General features: G+C 37.1%; 2 protein-coding genes across 5 annotated transcripts in view; one reads left to right on the top strand and one right to left on the bottom strand.

The window, feature by feature from the left end:
* mpp7a (MAGUK p55 scaffold protein 7a) overlaps positions 1–7,577 on the bottom strand; it is a 113,078-nt gene extending 105,501 nt beyond the window's left edge. For all 3 annotated transcript variants that reach the window (XM_057358240.1, XM_057358239.1, XM_057358241.1), the window contains exon 1: positions 7,361–7,577. The gene's annotated coding sequence lies outside the window, so the exon portion shown is untranslated. The remainder of the gene's footprint in view (positions 1–7,360) is intronic.
* A 2,552-nt stretch (positions 7,578–10,129) lies between these two features.
* The window catches only part of waca (WW domain containing adaptor with coiled-coil a), a 28,944-nt gene continuing 22,755 nt past the window's right edge, over positions 10,130–16,318 (top strand). Inside the window, exons 1-4 of one of the 2 annotated variants that reach the window (XM_057358207.1) lie at positions 10,130–10,375; positions 10,560–10,593; positions 11,278–11,458; positions 15,339–15,430. In XM_057358207.1, the coding sequence (XP_057214190.1) occupies positions 10,335–10,375; positions 10,560–10,593; positions 11,278–11,458; positions 15,339–15,430 (348 nt within the window). In that variant the 5' untranslated portion in view covers positions 10,130–10,334. The remainder of the gene's footprint in view (positions 10,376–10,559; positions 10,594–11,277; positions 11,459–15,338; positions 15,431–16,318) is intronic. The other variant, XM_057358206.1, reaches the window with a different exon arrangement.

Genomic DNA, 16,318 nt, shown 5'->3' with positions numbered 1-16,318 from the left:
CCTTGTTTATGGTGGCTAAAACTGCCTTAAACCTTGTCTGTGAAACTGGGCATATCTATTAATATAGCACATGTGTTCCCCAGAGAGTCTGGATAGACATTATGGATTTCAGGAAGTTTTCAGCCATCAAGTCATAAACCCTATCTAAAAACAGGTTGGTTGGATAAAGCTAGTTTCAAATTACACTGTGGTTCGACATTTCAGCCTTCTCTCCTTGCAAAGAGAAGGCATTTGTGTTCCTATTCCTGAAGGAAGCTCAAATATCACATAAATTAAGCAATGGTCTTAATTTTTTGAAAGAGAAGGTGGAAAATGGTTCAGACAAAATTACATCTTACTCAAAGAATCTGGAAAATATAAATTTCTCATCACAACATATTTAGTCTCTTGTTACTCTTTTGGTTCAAACTCTTCATTCCTGTTCCTTTTGGGCATTTTGTTATACTGCTTGTTGCCCTAAGACTGTATTGTAAAAGTGTGTGAAAATATGGCAAAATGATGAACCATAGTATTTGTGGGATTATATTTTTGTACAATGACTTTCAATAAACATGAAATTAATGTGAGTTACATACATGAATCGTTTCATGGCCTAAGTGCCTAAAACACTTGCATGCACATGGTACGTTCACATGAGTGACTCTGAATGCCAAGACCACCTTCATAAAGCTTAATAAATCCTGTAACACATACTAATGATAATAAATTAACAAACAAATACGCATACAATCTAGGCGTAGAGATGAAAAAAGAGACAAAAATTTACAAACAGCATGTACTGGGTCTATGGCAGTCTTTCAGCCTTGGGGGCTTGGCTACTGTTGAACTTAAACCTGGGATCTAGTGTGGGGGGTCTGGAGCAGGGCCCAGTGTTTTGAGTGAGATCTTTAAGAGCCGAGGCCACAGCCAAGAACCACTTCAGACAGCTGCTTATAATGACAGGATTCCCAATTGGCAAACTAAAGCACACACTACTTCTACACACACATACATACAGGCATGCACATACACAAAAGAAGATGCACACACTCTGAAAGCATGTCTACAGACTCAGAACAAGAAGAAAATCAGTAGACCACAGACTACAGAATAATAAGTCACCAGTAAAATGTTGGCAGTACTATCAGCAGTATTCGGAACCCAGTGGAGTGCCAGCCAGTAAGAGACACGACGAAAAAAGCTTTAGCTGAGTAAGGCTAAATGTTGCACTGAAGCAGATAGAGGATAGGGAAAGGTCAGGCAGGAGTACAGCAAAACACGGTTTTAAAATCGACTTCATTTTACTAGATCTTCAAAGCATGTCTTATTACAATGCTGGCAAAGCAGCACAGATTATAAACCTCAAATATTTTTCTATTAATTAAGTCTAAACAGGCCCACTCAAACCTTGTTCTACACATAATTTCAGCCTTAGGTGTGCTATTTGTTGTGTTTGTAATTTATTGGATGTTCAGAAAAATGTCATACACAGCCATAACAATACAATTGCTGTAATATTTTAATATTGCCAAAATTGCAATAAACACAAATGCAACTTGATAGTGTAACACACATAGGGTTATTTTAGTTGCCAGTCTACAGCCTTACTAAATTATTAACAGCAGGGCTGGGGAGAGAGTTGGTTATGAAGCATAAAACAATCCATGGGAAAACTCTCCCAACACTAGACTGGATATTCTCTCCAACAAGCATAATTTTCAGCAGAAACCAGTCTTGGACCCTGATTTTGGCTGCATAGATAATCAGACTGGTGCATTATGAGAGGTTTCAAATGAAGATGCCCACAATGCCATCCTAAACAACAGCTTATGTCACCTTATGAAAACAATTATCAAAAAATCCCTCTGCAGGCTTGATGGGGCTCAGCTTTCACAGAAAGTGCTGAATAGGTAGAGACGTGACTGTTGTGCAGTAAAGGGGCATATTATATATCAAATGAAGCTGTAATGATGATCTTGTGGGGTAGATTCTAAGCTGCCATGATTTTCTTACTCTCAATGTGAGTTTCAACTGATGACGATTCATTGCAAATAGCTTGAAGAGGGTCACTGCAATACAGCGGATGAAAGGCCAGCATAATGGTGTGATCTGAAGAATTGCATAGTGTACAGTAATCACAGACACAACCTGGCCAGATGGTAAATATGCAGCAGATCTGTAAAACGATGCATGTGTCCGTGTCAGCAGAACTGTCCCGATTCAGATGCTGTGCAATGTAAGAAAAAAGCAGAGCTCTATGAAATGCACACCTGAGCTTTGCAAGATATAGTGATGATGACAACAACAGACCTTCACAACAATGTTTTCTAATGAAGGACGGTTCACTTACTTTCTATTCACTTAATGAGGAACCAAAGCCAACACACTGCTTGTATTTAAAACTTGCTCTACACCCAAATTGAGAATAGACCTTGAAAAATTCAGAAACATGAAAAATTTTTTTACACACCATTCAGTTCTGAAGTCTAATAGCCTATTATATTAGTGCATCTATTATATTAATTTAAAACAGACAAACAGTAAGTTCCTAAATTTTAATCACAAACAACACATGAATGGACTACTTGCAAGTTGTCTTCCGTGTTCTCCTCCATGCGGTTCAGACATTTCCGTTAATAGTGTTCAGCATATCTACATGCGGAGATCACGGTAGATTATTTCTATTTTTAGGGCGGTCACTTAATTATAAACAATAAATCCTGTTTGTTATGTTAACATGCTTTAATGTGGGTTTTTATGACAGATCTTAAATTAGCAGAAGTTCACCTCCTAATATATTTTATAGACGTATACTCATCTCCTGAATAATAAAGCCTTTGTATGCACCCTGCAGCAGTCCATCGCTTTCCTGAACGGTGTTAGTCTCATTAATAGGTTACTTTTCATACATTTTAACGAAAATAAAATGACACCATACAATGATTGTTAAATGTTCTATGTGGATTTTAAATGAATTAGATGTTAATTCACATTGCAAAGTATTTAAACATATGAGTATTTTAAAATAGCAATGTGCAGATAGAGCAGATTTAATGCCAAATAAATACACTGCGGAAAATTTTGTGGCATTTATCCTTAAATGTAAACTACACTTTTTACATATAGTTATTGACAGAAATTTACTTGAATTTACTTGAATTGACATTGATAACATTACATTTGTCAATAAAAAAAGACACAAAATAGTGATCCAAACATTTAATAAAATTGCACGTTTTCGTCAGGTCCGTGCTCTCTCACTAATTAAAAACTGCAGTATTTGAAGTCCGTAGTTGTTTAATACAAACAGTGCTGCTATGATTCCCTATTAGTCTCCTTCAGCCTTCTGAGATTTACTTTCGGTGGTTAAATGTCTGCAACGGAGCTCTGTGTGAGGAGAAATGCTATCGTTCACCAGCCATTGCTTTCGCAGATCTTTTGAAGATTATGTACCTAGTGATGTTTAGAACGTCGCTCATACTGTATGTGCGTAAAAATCGTATTTTAAACTGTAAATACATATTTGTTTGTATGTACATACATATTGTAAATACATATAACTGGAACCTAGTGAGCCGTACGATTTCAAGTCGGAAGTACGTCACAAGTAGGGCTGCAACTAACGATTATTTTAATTGTCGACTAATCTATCTATTATTTTTTCGATTAGTCGACTAATCTAACGATTTTTTTTATCTAATAAAGATTTTTTGGATTAATCCTTTGGCAAACTTTGCAAATAAACAATAAGTTCTAGTATTTTCTTACATTATAAAGCAAATCATACTTTTTACTCCACTACATTTTATAAATAAATATTGTTGTTTTAACATTTTAATCCGTGTTTACATTAAAATCACCATCTTCTTTTAATTAAGTAGTTTTAATTTTAAAAGTAAAAAAAATACTGATTTTTTAATGTACTTAAGTACTGTATCAAAGGTAAAAAAAATGTTTTATTGCACTTATGCTTTTCGTTGTCCTTATGTTGTTCCAATTGCTTCCATTGTTTCCTTCATCTGTAGGTCGCTTTGGATAAAAGCGTCTGCTAAATGACTAAATGTAAATGTAAAAACATAAAAAAATGTGTATATGAAATACTAGAGCATGATATATGCTCTGTATTTTTTTCCTCCAAGTAATATCCGACTCTATTTTCAGTCTCATAATATAATTTAGTAAAAGTAAAATACTACTATCTGTCTCTGTTTATTGTACAAAACTATCACCGAATAAAAGACTCTAATGCAGAGTGGCGTTAAAGCGAGCCCGCGCACCCTGAACTCAGAATGATGCGCTTAATGCATTCGTTTCGTTATTTACAGTTATGCGCATCCCGGACGCACAATGATGCGCTTAAAGCACCTACTCCTTCTGAAGTCCCGGGGATCATTTTGCTCCTCAAAGTAAATAATAGTTAGAACACAACGAGAAGAGATGATATTTTACATGTTTAACACATAGTGCGTTGCATCAATCCGACAGTATACAGTTAAATCAGAGGTTTAAAAAGAGTTATTTCGTATGAAAACGCAACATATTCAGACCGCTTCCAGTGCTTCTAATAAACTAAGCTATACTCTGCTAGTAACGTTAACTCACAGTCTCTAGCAAAATACATTTTAAACAGACTATCGACTATCATCTTGTCATTATGAAGAATAATGAAAACATTGGAACACCTTGGAAAGAGTAGCGTCCTGACCGTCACCGTACACACGCATGCTGACTGGAGATTGACAGACAGCACCAGCGGAGGTCAGAGTTTCTTAATTATGCTATATTGGTTTATTCCTCGCATAAGCTATCGAATGACATAAAAAGTGCATTGGTGGTTTCATGATAGTCAGTCCTTTTTGAAGCTTAAGAGTAATTTATGCAGAGTCACAATCTGCAAAGGTTCACATACACTAACTTACACTAGTACAATAGCGTTAATGTAAATCATTAATGTAAAGCGTAGTTTTACATTACAAAAAAGTAAATTACAAAAAAGTAATTTATTATGAAAGTCTACATCTACGTGCCCCTCTCCGTCCGTTTGTGATTGCGTGTCCATGCTGTGATGATCGCATTCCGGGGGTAACGTTAGGGGGAATTCCTCCGTCCATTCACTAACTTACTGCGTCCGAGGCTCTCGATCGCTTTTTGTCGGGTGAATTATACTTTCTCTTGTTCTGCTGATTAATTTATACACGCCCGGGAACAGAAACTGCTATTACAGCAGATAAACGTAAATAATACGAAGCGTCGACGCATTTCACGCACGTATTTTAGTAGTCGACGTAATCGACGACGCGTCGTTGCAGCACTAGTCACAAGGCTACGTGCAAGTAGTCCATTCAATGAGAGTTGCAGTTTCCAGATCACTTTTGCTGTGCTAAGTGCCAATTCTTAAGCTAACATTAATTAAGTACTAAGCAACATGTGTGTTAATTTTGGTTAGTGATGTTGGTTACTTTAGTTTTGCTTTGTATAGTTTAAACAAACAGTGAGAAATTTTTTTAAATCTATACAAAAAAAATAGAAAAAAAACAAGTAGCTCAATGCCTATTAATCTCACATTAACTGATAAAACAAATAACATTTTGAAGGATCTGCAGTTTAAAGTCAGCTCTAAATGTTTGCTGCAGCTCAAAATTTCTCACATCACATTCCAAGACCTATTTTCCCTCTTGTGAACCTTACAACTAAAGAAACAAAAACACAGGAATGTCAGTAATGCAGGGCCACACACTGGTGGAGCAAAAACTAAGACACGAGACACCTGTTATGCCACTGCCAGTTTAGACAACCCTTGTGCACACAAAGACACACAAATGACAGTTTCCAGATTACTAACTCAGACAACTGCTAACATCCCCTGCGTTCCAATCTGGTCCAGTCTATCTTCTGCTTGTCATTTTTTATTTTGCACAGAGTAGGTTGGATGACAAGCTCACTGAATTACATACTGCTGTTGTTCAACTTGAAATGAACTGACCGCAACACAACCCATTTCATCTCCGCATGTGATTTCTTCTCCACTTCAAATAGGAATGTTTTACTCTTTTATATTTTAAAGAGCTTTCTTTGTGTTTATCAGAACAAAGAAATTGATACAGGTTTGGAACAATCTGAGTTTGAGTAAATTATGACAGAATTGTCATTTTTGGGTGAACTATCCCTTTAATATACCCGCAGAACCTCAAAAAAAAGATCTCCTCTCTAATTCTCTAATTCAAATTAGACATGCAATTCAGGGAGGATATAGGGAGTTTTCTGCCGTCTAGACTCTGAAAGCAGTCAGATGAGGGAATGATCAGAATGGATTGCAAGCAATGTCAACCTGTTATCTGACACTGCAAGATGACAAGTGAGAGTGATTGTGTGAAAAGAGGTCAAGAAGAATTGGAGTCAAAGGAAGTGCAGACCGGGCACTTCAGAGTAGTGATGTCTGACACAGCAGATAGCAAGTCTCAAACAAACCACTATGAGGCTGCTTAGTACCTACTTAGTTCTATTTAAACACAAGTTATGCATTCAGTCTTGTTACTACCTGAACATGTAATCATTAATAATATACGCTTAATAATTTACTATCACAACTGCTGTGGGCCATTGAATAGAAATCACAGTTTTATGATTTTTTTTATCATTCAACAATGATTTTAAGACAGAATCTAGAGAGGTGAATGTTTCTAAGATCAAGGCCAAATTCTGAAAACATTGCTTCATCATCTGAGGTCTAAGATGTGTTACAGCAGACTTTCACAGCCTGTCCAATGCAAACGGAACCACGAAATGCAGAACATAAAACCGAGGCTGTGTAATTCACTTTTATTTGTATGTATCTTTTATTTATTTCTGGCTCAACCTACTAAAGTATAACTTTAAGAGGCTATTGACATGTTATTTTAAATCTGGGAACTACAAATAACAAATAAACTACAAACAACAAATAAACAGCCGCAAATTAACATAATAGGAGGAGCCAAACCCTGCAGCTGAGCTGAATGATGAGTTAGCCTGTTGCTCAGGGTGAACCCTCCCGGTAATGTCAGTGTTAACCTCCGTGTCAACACCATGCCAAAATAAAGCTGAGCAATTACAGTCAATACAACTAAAGCAACTGGACGAGTTTCATTGTTTTGATCTAGTCAATGGTCGGGTGGTGCGCTTGACAGGGACAGGCGCTCGCGCTGTCAAGTGCAGCCGACCGTTGACTCAAGCGAAATTTAACAACGTAACGTTAACCAGTCAATACTTAAGTTTCAAAGGAACTTCTTCAGCCACTACCCATAATGCGTAAACATGTAGGGGTTGTATTTATATTTTATCCATAAAAAACGCCTTACATGCTTCGTTTGTAACTCCTGAAGAGAATTACGTTATTACTTACTCGGGATGTGTAGTGTGTTTGGAAAGTCCAGTTTGGAAACACCTTGAACGTCTTGCGAGAGTCTTCAGCAGTCACTCCAGAGGGAAACTTGCCCACACTTGGATTTTTAAAGATAAAAAAATAATTTTCAGAGAAATATTCCAGGTTTAGAAAGGGTCCAAGATGTTTTTCTTTCGAGGCGAAACGCCTCGCACAATCTGCGTTCAACGAGGTAGGTGGCCGGAAGTAATCCTTTTCGTGATTGGGCGATGGACTAAAATAGGGCGGGATCAAAGTGTAATCCTAAAATCCAACTGGTTATTGTATAATAAATCATATGCCCCACCTGCTCTTCCTCTCAGGGAAATTATGGTTTATTATAAGAGGTCTACATAGGTAGTGTGCCTGTGTTTATTAATGATAAAGACACTATTCATTGTTCCTGTGAACAATGATCTTTTGCGAATTGTACTTTCCAAGGATGAATGAACAGTTCTTTTGAGTTCATCTGATAGAACACCTGCCTTTTCTGTTTAGAGAACATTTTTTATGTTTATCTGGCCTATCTCTAGTAACATGGCTTGATCCGTCTCGACACGCTAGTCCTTGTTGTCTCAGTTGTTCATTTAGGAAACGTACAATGCAGACTGGTTTGACAAGTTAAACAACACCACAGTTGGAACTGAGATTTAGTGTAAAGAACTGAAATAAACGTTCGTTCGAAAGTACTAGTGAGATGTACCCCAATGGACTGTTTGGGAAGAAAGAAAGAAAGAAAGAAAGAAAGAAAGAAAGAAAGAAAGAAAGAAAGAAAGAAAGAAAGAAAGAAAGAAAGTTTCTAAAACAGTGAGGCGGAACCTTTCTTCCTTTTGGCATGCGTACAGAGTCAAACATGAGCTGAACAACAACAAAACAACACTTGAGTGGTGGTTAAGAATGACACAAAATGCTTTAAATAAAAAAAATTACAATAGCACTACAGAAACATTACTACAGCACCCCCTCGTGGTCAAAATATGAGATTAATGACACTAAATAAATAATGCTTCACACCACCTATCAATTCACAACTACAATCCCCATAACTCTGGTTATTAATGTAAATACAAAATCAAGTTTTTGATGACAATCATTTACAGTAAAAAAAACAATTGTAAAACAACCTTTTTATATTGTTATAAAATGTTTTGCATGTGACTTGTTTTGCATTCACATTAACAATAACATGTTAGGATTGCAAATGTATATCTTACAGTGCAATTCTTAAAATCACTGTAGCCTGTAAAAAATCATTAGGGTAGTCAGAGAAAAGTGATGTAAACTGTGCTTTCATTTAACATACGCAAAGATCATACTGAATTCACCCCACAGTTTGGAGCAAAAACTATTGGTAATACTTTTGTATACTACCGTAATCATGTGAGTTTTGCAATGGCACTATTGCCCAGATGAATGAGTACAGTCAGAACAGATTCTGGAAAATGATGTACGTGTTAAAAGACACCATCTGTGTTCAAATGAAAGGACACAAACAATCGATGTGCTGATGCGCCTGCTACTATTGTTAGCAACAACATTATGCTGTATTCAACAAAAGAGCTAACACACTGATGTTAACAGCAAGAGGTGCTGAAAAATGTTTGTTCAGAGACCCTTAAGACAGTGGATATTTCGCTGTAACTTACAATAATATAATTAATTCACTGTTTGTTTTTCTGTTAGGCTTATAAACAACAAGCCTTCAGGTTGAGAGGCTTTAGAAAGTCCTTTATTAGCAATGTCTTATTATACCTGTTTAGTCAAATGTTACCATAGGATTTTTTCCAGTTCTGTGAAAAATAATTATCAACAGTGTTACTTTGAATAGCCTTGATGGGTCTCAAACCAAAACCAAACACATAGATATCTTGTAAGCAGAAAACAGTGAGGAAGCAAGTTACTATAATTTTGGCCTAATCCTTTTCTACAAACATCATTATAACATATGTTTTTTTTGTTGTTGTTGATGATGAGGAGGAACTGTATAAGACTACAGCAGTCTCTTCAGTTATTTCTGTGAAATGCCAACATTAAGTCATGCCTGAAGCTCAATCGTGGCCATGGGACAAAACCCAACACCTTTTGGAAGCAGATTTTGGGTTGAGTCCAAAGTTAAGATCGTTGGCCTAAAAGCACAGCACAAACAGACATTGGTGGGGTTAGAAATCGGGAATCTCAGATTTTAAGGCAACTGAAAATAGTATGATATGTCCACCCACTATCCATCTCATTTGCCAATGACACAAAATTTGCATTGAAAATTTGACAACAATCCACAGTGATGATACCCAACCCAAGAGTCCACAGGACTCACATTGTACTGACTGATCTTACAATTTTCTGCTTCGTTTAAAAAGTCCTCGCGCAAAATTTCCCAGATTCACTTGCTTCAGTAATGAGTCATACAGCATCGAGACCTTTCTACAGTCATCTCAGAGAAAGTGCACTCGCTTAACATATCCACCAGATATCAGTATTGGGTTAAAATTGAACTCTCACAAAAACACGGCTGTGTATTTTTCATTAACCACTTTGACATTTTTGTGAATACATCCAGCATTGTTGTGATTTTACTCAGAAAGCGTACTCTTTTAGTAAAAATCTTTATCTTACACAAATTTGATACAAACAAATCAATTTACATTCCCTGCATCAGTTCATCCACCGAAACTACCCGACAGTAGCCGAGTTTCGACGAATCGAGTCCTGCAATGACCCGGATTGAGGTGTGTGAGGCAGACTGAGCTTCACTCTTCTGTAGATAGGGGCAGAGTTTTGGTGCGTGCGAGTGGGAGATGGACCGAGGGCGCTCTTCCGACTAGCAGAGGCGAAGAGCGACTCCAATAGCCAGAGCTATTGAAATAATATACGCGATCAGGTCGTCGATAGCCCACTCCAGAACAAAAATAAGTCGCCCATCTTTCACGTCTACTTCACACACACTAACACGGCATTGATGGTAATGTATGCAAGGAAACAACCGAGACTCGGCGATGGGTAAAGAGCTCTATTTTGTACTTCGATTTTCCTCCTTTTCCTTCTCCGCTTTGACAATCCGCCATTTTTAGCCAAACCAAAATAAGTAGAAACTTAAGGAAGCCGATTCCGCTGTTGCAATTCTGCTACTTGCTATGTGCCTTTAATTTAACTGTTTATCTCTCTGTCTTGTTTTATTTTGTAGGTGCACCGACCGAAGGGATTCTCAGCCATATCAGGTAGATCTGGAATAAATAAGATTAATACGGGGGTAAATCTAGTCAAGGCTTTTGAAGCAGTTTAGGCCTCTGTGCGTAAAACGCACGGAAAAGTGCCTTGTTCACCCGGGTTCGAATAAAAACGACATACACGCACTTATATTACATTATAAACGTGGATTTGTGTTGACATAAATCTCCATGACCGTCGAAATGATAGTGTTTTAAGTTAGCTCTCGGGCGCTAGCGACTTGCCAGGCTAACGTTAGCCCGCAAGCGGCTATATCAGGCCTGTATGAGACGGCGATTTGCAACAAAAATGCAAATATTAAATGTCGGTCTTTGTCATTAATGTGAGCTATTTTTGTTCAATAATAAAATATGCCAGTGAAATGGAAAGGCAATGGGTTGTTTATAAACAATCAGCGAGAGTTCATAATATTAACCAAATCTTAATAATACGAATGTAATCATTATGTAGCACGTCATGGAATGCTATATTTATATAAGTATTGTTGAAGGGGTGGTTTTCATGTATTGGATTTAGTGGTGCATTGACGTGCCAAGTACGTCAACACCAACAATTATTTTATGAAATTTTGCAGTGACAGTTGTGTTCTTACGTACATTGCAATAAACTGAAATTGCATGTAAGCGAGTAAACGTGCTGCAGAGGTAAATGTAGGGGTCGTTATATTTTGACAGGCTCTTAAGTACTCGTCCAAGAGCCACCCCGACCACCGGCATGAGAAGATGCGTGACAGCAACGACGCAACCCCACCGTGCAAGATGCTGCGGCGATCAGACAGTCCAGAAAACAAACACACGGACAGCCATGGCAAAGCAAAAGCCATCCATCCACACCGGGTGAGAGACCGAGAGGGAGGTAAGACCGGGAGAGACATTTCGATCATATGATTAGGGGCACAGATCTGAGAGTTGAGAATAAACTATGGTCTGAATAGTACATCGTTAAGGATTTCTTCATAAGCCTTATTTTAATTCTTGCTATACATGTTCATATACAGTATGCCTTATATGTCATCTAGGAGAAGATCTTTGAAACTAACCTATTATTTCTAGTGATTTAAGGTAAAGCGAATAATTGAATCAAATGCAGTAATATACAGTCTTAAATGGCATTCATGAGCTTACAAGCTTTCTGCATTGCACACATTCCTGCTTTTGATCTTTGATGCTTTTACGAACATGTTACAATGTAACACCATGTCTACTCCGGACTCTGTGCAATGTGACACGGCAAAAGACAATAGAACGCATTAGAACCCATTCTAATTTTACATTTTGTCCACACTGGATGGCTGCGCTGGTCGAGTCCGGTGTAGACACGGTTCAAGGTTTGTGAGCAGCATCAGATTTTCTTTATACAGTGAGTTTTTTTTTAGTTTTTTATCGTATCAGGTTTGGGCATCAGAATTTTCAGCAAGAGACGTTATGAAGAGTCATTTGACAAAGATCAGAAAGAACAACACAATTCACAGACTAAAACTTTTTTTTAAAAGCAAGCCTGATAGATTTGGTCTCAAACTAACTAAACAGTAGAGAGTGGATGAGAGTTTGCTCACTGTTTTGTCCACTTTTGATTGTTTGTGCAGTACTGATAATTCATTTTCGATTTCTTTAAAGTATTGTGGTATGCTTCAAAAAGGACCTTGCAAAGACCCCTCAATTTCATTGCCTTGAAAAACTGTTTCAACAGATTCTTTCCCAATAATTGGCAAACAATTAGACACATCTATAATGTCAATAGCTTATACCTTAAAATCGCACTTTGTTTTTATATCAGCCTTTTGTTTGCATTGGTTACTAGAGGAAGATAACCTGTAAATAATCATCAGGTTTGCCCATATTGTCTCACCTTTAAGCAAAAGTTGCAGTTGTGTTTTTGATGCCATCTAAAAGATTAAAATTCAAGAGTTTTGTTGGAATGTTAAGTCAGGAATAGGATATAAGGATGTTGAAATCTCAACTGCCTCATAAAACTTAGTTTTTATAAGATTTCAGTAGATCGCAGTAAAATATATTTAGTTTGTAATGTCTAAACCACTGGTGCAAAAATAATGTCCAATTTCAAACATGTTCCTGAACACTCATCCCATCTGGTGGTTGGCTGTGCCACAGTGTTTACATTTTTTTGGGGAAGCAACATACTGTTTTACTTAGACCCTGGATACAGCTGCTAAAAGATGATGTAAATAATTCTTCAGACAATGAACATGCAATCATTAACACTTATGTGTATATCATTTAGTTTTTTAACATTTTGTTATTGTTATAAAATTGATGTTTAAAATATCTCTGCATTTATCATACAGATTTATCTGATTTCTGAGTTTTACCACTTGACTCACTCAGAAATGGTCCTTATAACCATCTCGAAATATGCTAGAATGATAAATCTGCGTATTTTATGGGTATTGATGTTTGTTACATAAAACTCGGATAAAACAAAATATTTTTAAGCGACATAAATGCTAACAGTACTCTCTAACCCATAGCTACAGCTAAAATTTTGCTCTAATGAATGAAATCGAGATGTTGGAGAATTTTTCATATTCAGATATCTTGAAGTTTTCAGGAAAGTTTGACAGATTAGATTACTTGTTACTTTTATGTTGTATTCTGTGTTTAAATGTCTTATGTCATTGCATTCTACCTAGTTATCTAAATCCTGGAAGAACTTAATGCACGGTTTTGCTCATCACGTTCAGCTTTTATGTATCCCTAAAGCGAACCCGAACAAGGTTTTCTGGTTTATCCACACCCATCACAGAGACTTCAAAATGACAGAGATACAGTTTTTTAAGCCTTCTTAATAAAGCTTTTTCTGAATGTTCCCAGTACAAAGACAGACTTCTATAGTGCATTTTCAGAAATCAAGTATGTGACAGACAAGCAGAGAAAATGTAAACGTCATGTAGGTCACATGAATCAATTAATTATTACGTCGTTCTCTTAACTTGGTGTTTCTTTGTGATGAAAGCAAGGTTATGTTTTTTGTTATTGGTGCAAAGGTGACCACCGGTTAAAGGCGGGGTGTCCGATTTCCGAATTACGCTCGTTTATACAAAGTCTGGCCGAGTACCAAAACAACCTTATAGCCAATCAGCAGTAACATGCACAGTGCACAGGACAGACATTAGTCGAGCCGAGTGCTGACGAAAGCGAAAGTTGGGGGTAGGGGTGTGTCTGTTTTGGTGATTTGACCATCAACAACGGCTAAGAGAAATCAGACACCCCGCCTTTAAGTTTTTAAAGTGTACATCTCGGGAATCTAGCCTTTCCCCCACTCCTTACTTTCAGGCACATCATTCTCTGAGGCATCGAGAACCGTCTGAAATCGATGTGCGTGTTTTCAGGGAATCAAGCCCGTTGCGATGGTAATGTGATGCTGCCAGTACAGTGACAAGCCTTCACAGATTTTTTTATTTAGCTAATTTGTGCTTTAGCTTGTAGACTGCATGATTTAAAACCTCTTGGTAATATTACCTTTCAGTTCATTTCCTTTACTACGGCTACAACCATACGTATGTAGAAGGTCCTATTGCATCATGTTCCATCACGAGCATTGCGTTTTGATGATGCTATTCAGGCAGTCCATTTTAAAATAAGTAGTTTTGCTGATCTCTTGTTCTTGAACTGTAATACGTCATCATGGACCCAGTAATGGAAGAGCCAGTGTTCTGTGGGTCCTGCTCCGATGCTGGAATATTAGCATGGGCTTCTCTTTCAGTCGGTCATCAGTTTAAATCCAGTAGATGTTTGTTTGCCATGGGTAATCTTTATTTTGTAGGTAGTATCTGATTAATAGGTGTGCCAAGTGTATCATGAAGAGAGTGACTCTGGTGTATTATAAAATCATTACACTGTTCTTCATGTCTCCCCAGCTCTGCTGATTATTAGGTTTTTGTCAGAATGAATAATGCTACTGAACACTTGAAATTTGTCTGAATCGCTCATTTCTCTTTCATACAGCAGTACAACCTTTCAGTCTGAGCTGTTGTGAATCCATCATAAGGAACTGACTGTATTGGATATTTAGGCCCAGTTTCACAGACACGGTTTAGCTTAAGCCAGAACTATGCCTTAGTTATATTAAGATATTTATGTTGCTTTTATAAAAATGCCTAAGAAGAATACATTACTGGTGTGCATCTCGAGACAAACCAATGGCACTGATATATTTTAAGATATTTCTGGGCAAGTTATATTCAGGTAAAACAGGTCACACATTCATTTTAGTCTGGGATTAGCCTTAAGCCTTGTATGTGAAACCGGGCCTTAAAGCGTTTAAATTCTCATGTAGTTTATTTTTAGTTGTGATGGATAATTATTATCCAGCCTTGTTTTTCAGCAAAATTTTAATATGAAACAAAATGTGTTATTATTGTGATGCACTAGTAGAGTTTAAACTGAAATTATTCTAAAATGAATCTAATAAATTTAGAGGAAGGCTCAAATAGATATCTTGGTGTCCTTCAGCGAAAATGAGATCCACACAGAGTTTGCACTCATCAGAAGTCTGACAGTTTTTGAAGACTTAAACATCTGTACTCAAACTCTTATTTACTGTCGACATTCGCTTTTTGGAGGCAGTCTAAACTGAAATGCATTGAATACTGTCTGTGAAGATTACCAGTTTTGCAGGTCTTAGTAGAACGTAGCCAAATGTGGTGTTAACTCTGCCAGAACATTTAAAGACATATTTCTGATAACTTAGCGATTCATATTTGTTCTTTTTTCAGGAACCAGTATATCTCCTCAAGAGAACTCTCATAACCACAGCTCTCTGCACAGTTCCAACTCTCATTCAAATCCCAACAAATCATCAGACACGGTAAGTGCTGTTACGTCTCCGTGCCCTCCTACTTACTGCAACTTAAATAAAGAAAGAGATCAACACAGAGCAGAGTTTATGGATTGCTATAATTGCAACAACAATCTTTATGATGGGTGTTTTTTATTGGTGGCTTTTTGATTTATATTTGTCTGAGACGCGAGCTATGTAATAGTATTGTGTTATGAAATTCTCTGCAGTATACAGTAGGGTTGGGTACCGAAACCCGGTGCCATATGTATCCGGTATGTAACTAGACCGAATCAAAACGCAGATTTCGGTGCCTCATTTCGGTGATACTTAAATGCTGACTGAGCCGTTGATTGAGACATTTGCCCTCATTCACGTGAACAAAATACTTGTTCATTATACATACTGTCTGTTTTTAAAATAATACACATAATGTAGCCAAGACGTCTCTGTAAATGGACTTAATCTGTTGATATATTCAACACATTTTCTTCCCATATTTAATACAACTATGGTGAGCATTTAGTTGTAGCTGGAGGGTAAACAGTGAACACTGTAACATCTTTCTAGCAATGTTTGTGTCCATGCTCATTTCACATTCACTTTAATTGTGATTTTTTTTATTACTTGGCAAATATTTTTAAATTGAACATTTTGTTCTTTGATGTCTTCCACCGGTGTTTTGTGGCTCTTTTTTAAGTATCGATTTAGGCACTGTTTAGGCACTGGTACCGTTTTAAAAATATCGATTTGGCACCGGTATCGGAAAAAACCCAACCGATACCAAACCCTAGTGTACAGTATATACAATGAACCATGCAAATTTTTGGTATGTCTAGATTAACCACAGTGCCTGAAAGTGAGAAAGAAAGATGTTGCTGAGGTTTATTATAAAAAAATAAAGGCAATGTGTGGTAC

The sequence above is a fragment of the Triplophysa rosa genome, linkage group LG18 (assembly GCF_024868665.1).
Source record: "Triplophysa rosa linkage group LG18, Trosa_1v2, whole genome shotgun sequence".
NCBI lineage: Eukaryota > Metazoa > Chordata > Actinopteri > Cypriniformes > Nemacheilidae > Triplophysa > Triplophysa rosa.
This window is presented reverse-complemented; position numbering and strand designations above follow the sequence as displayed.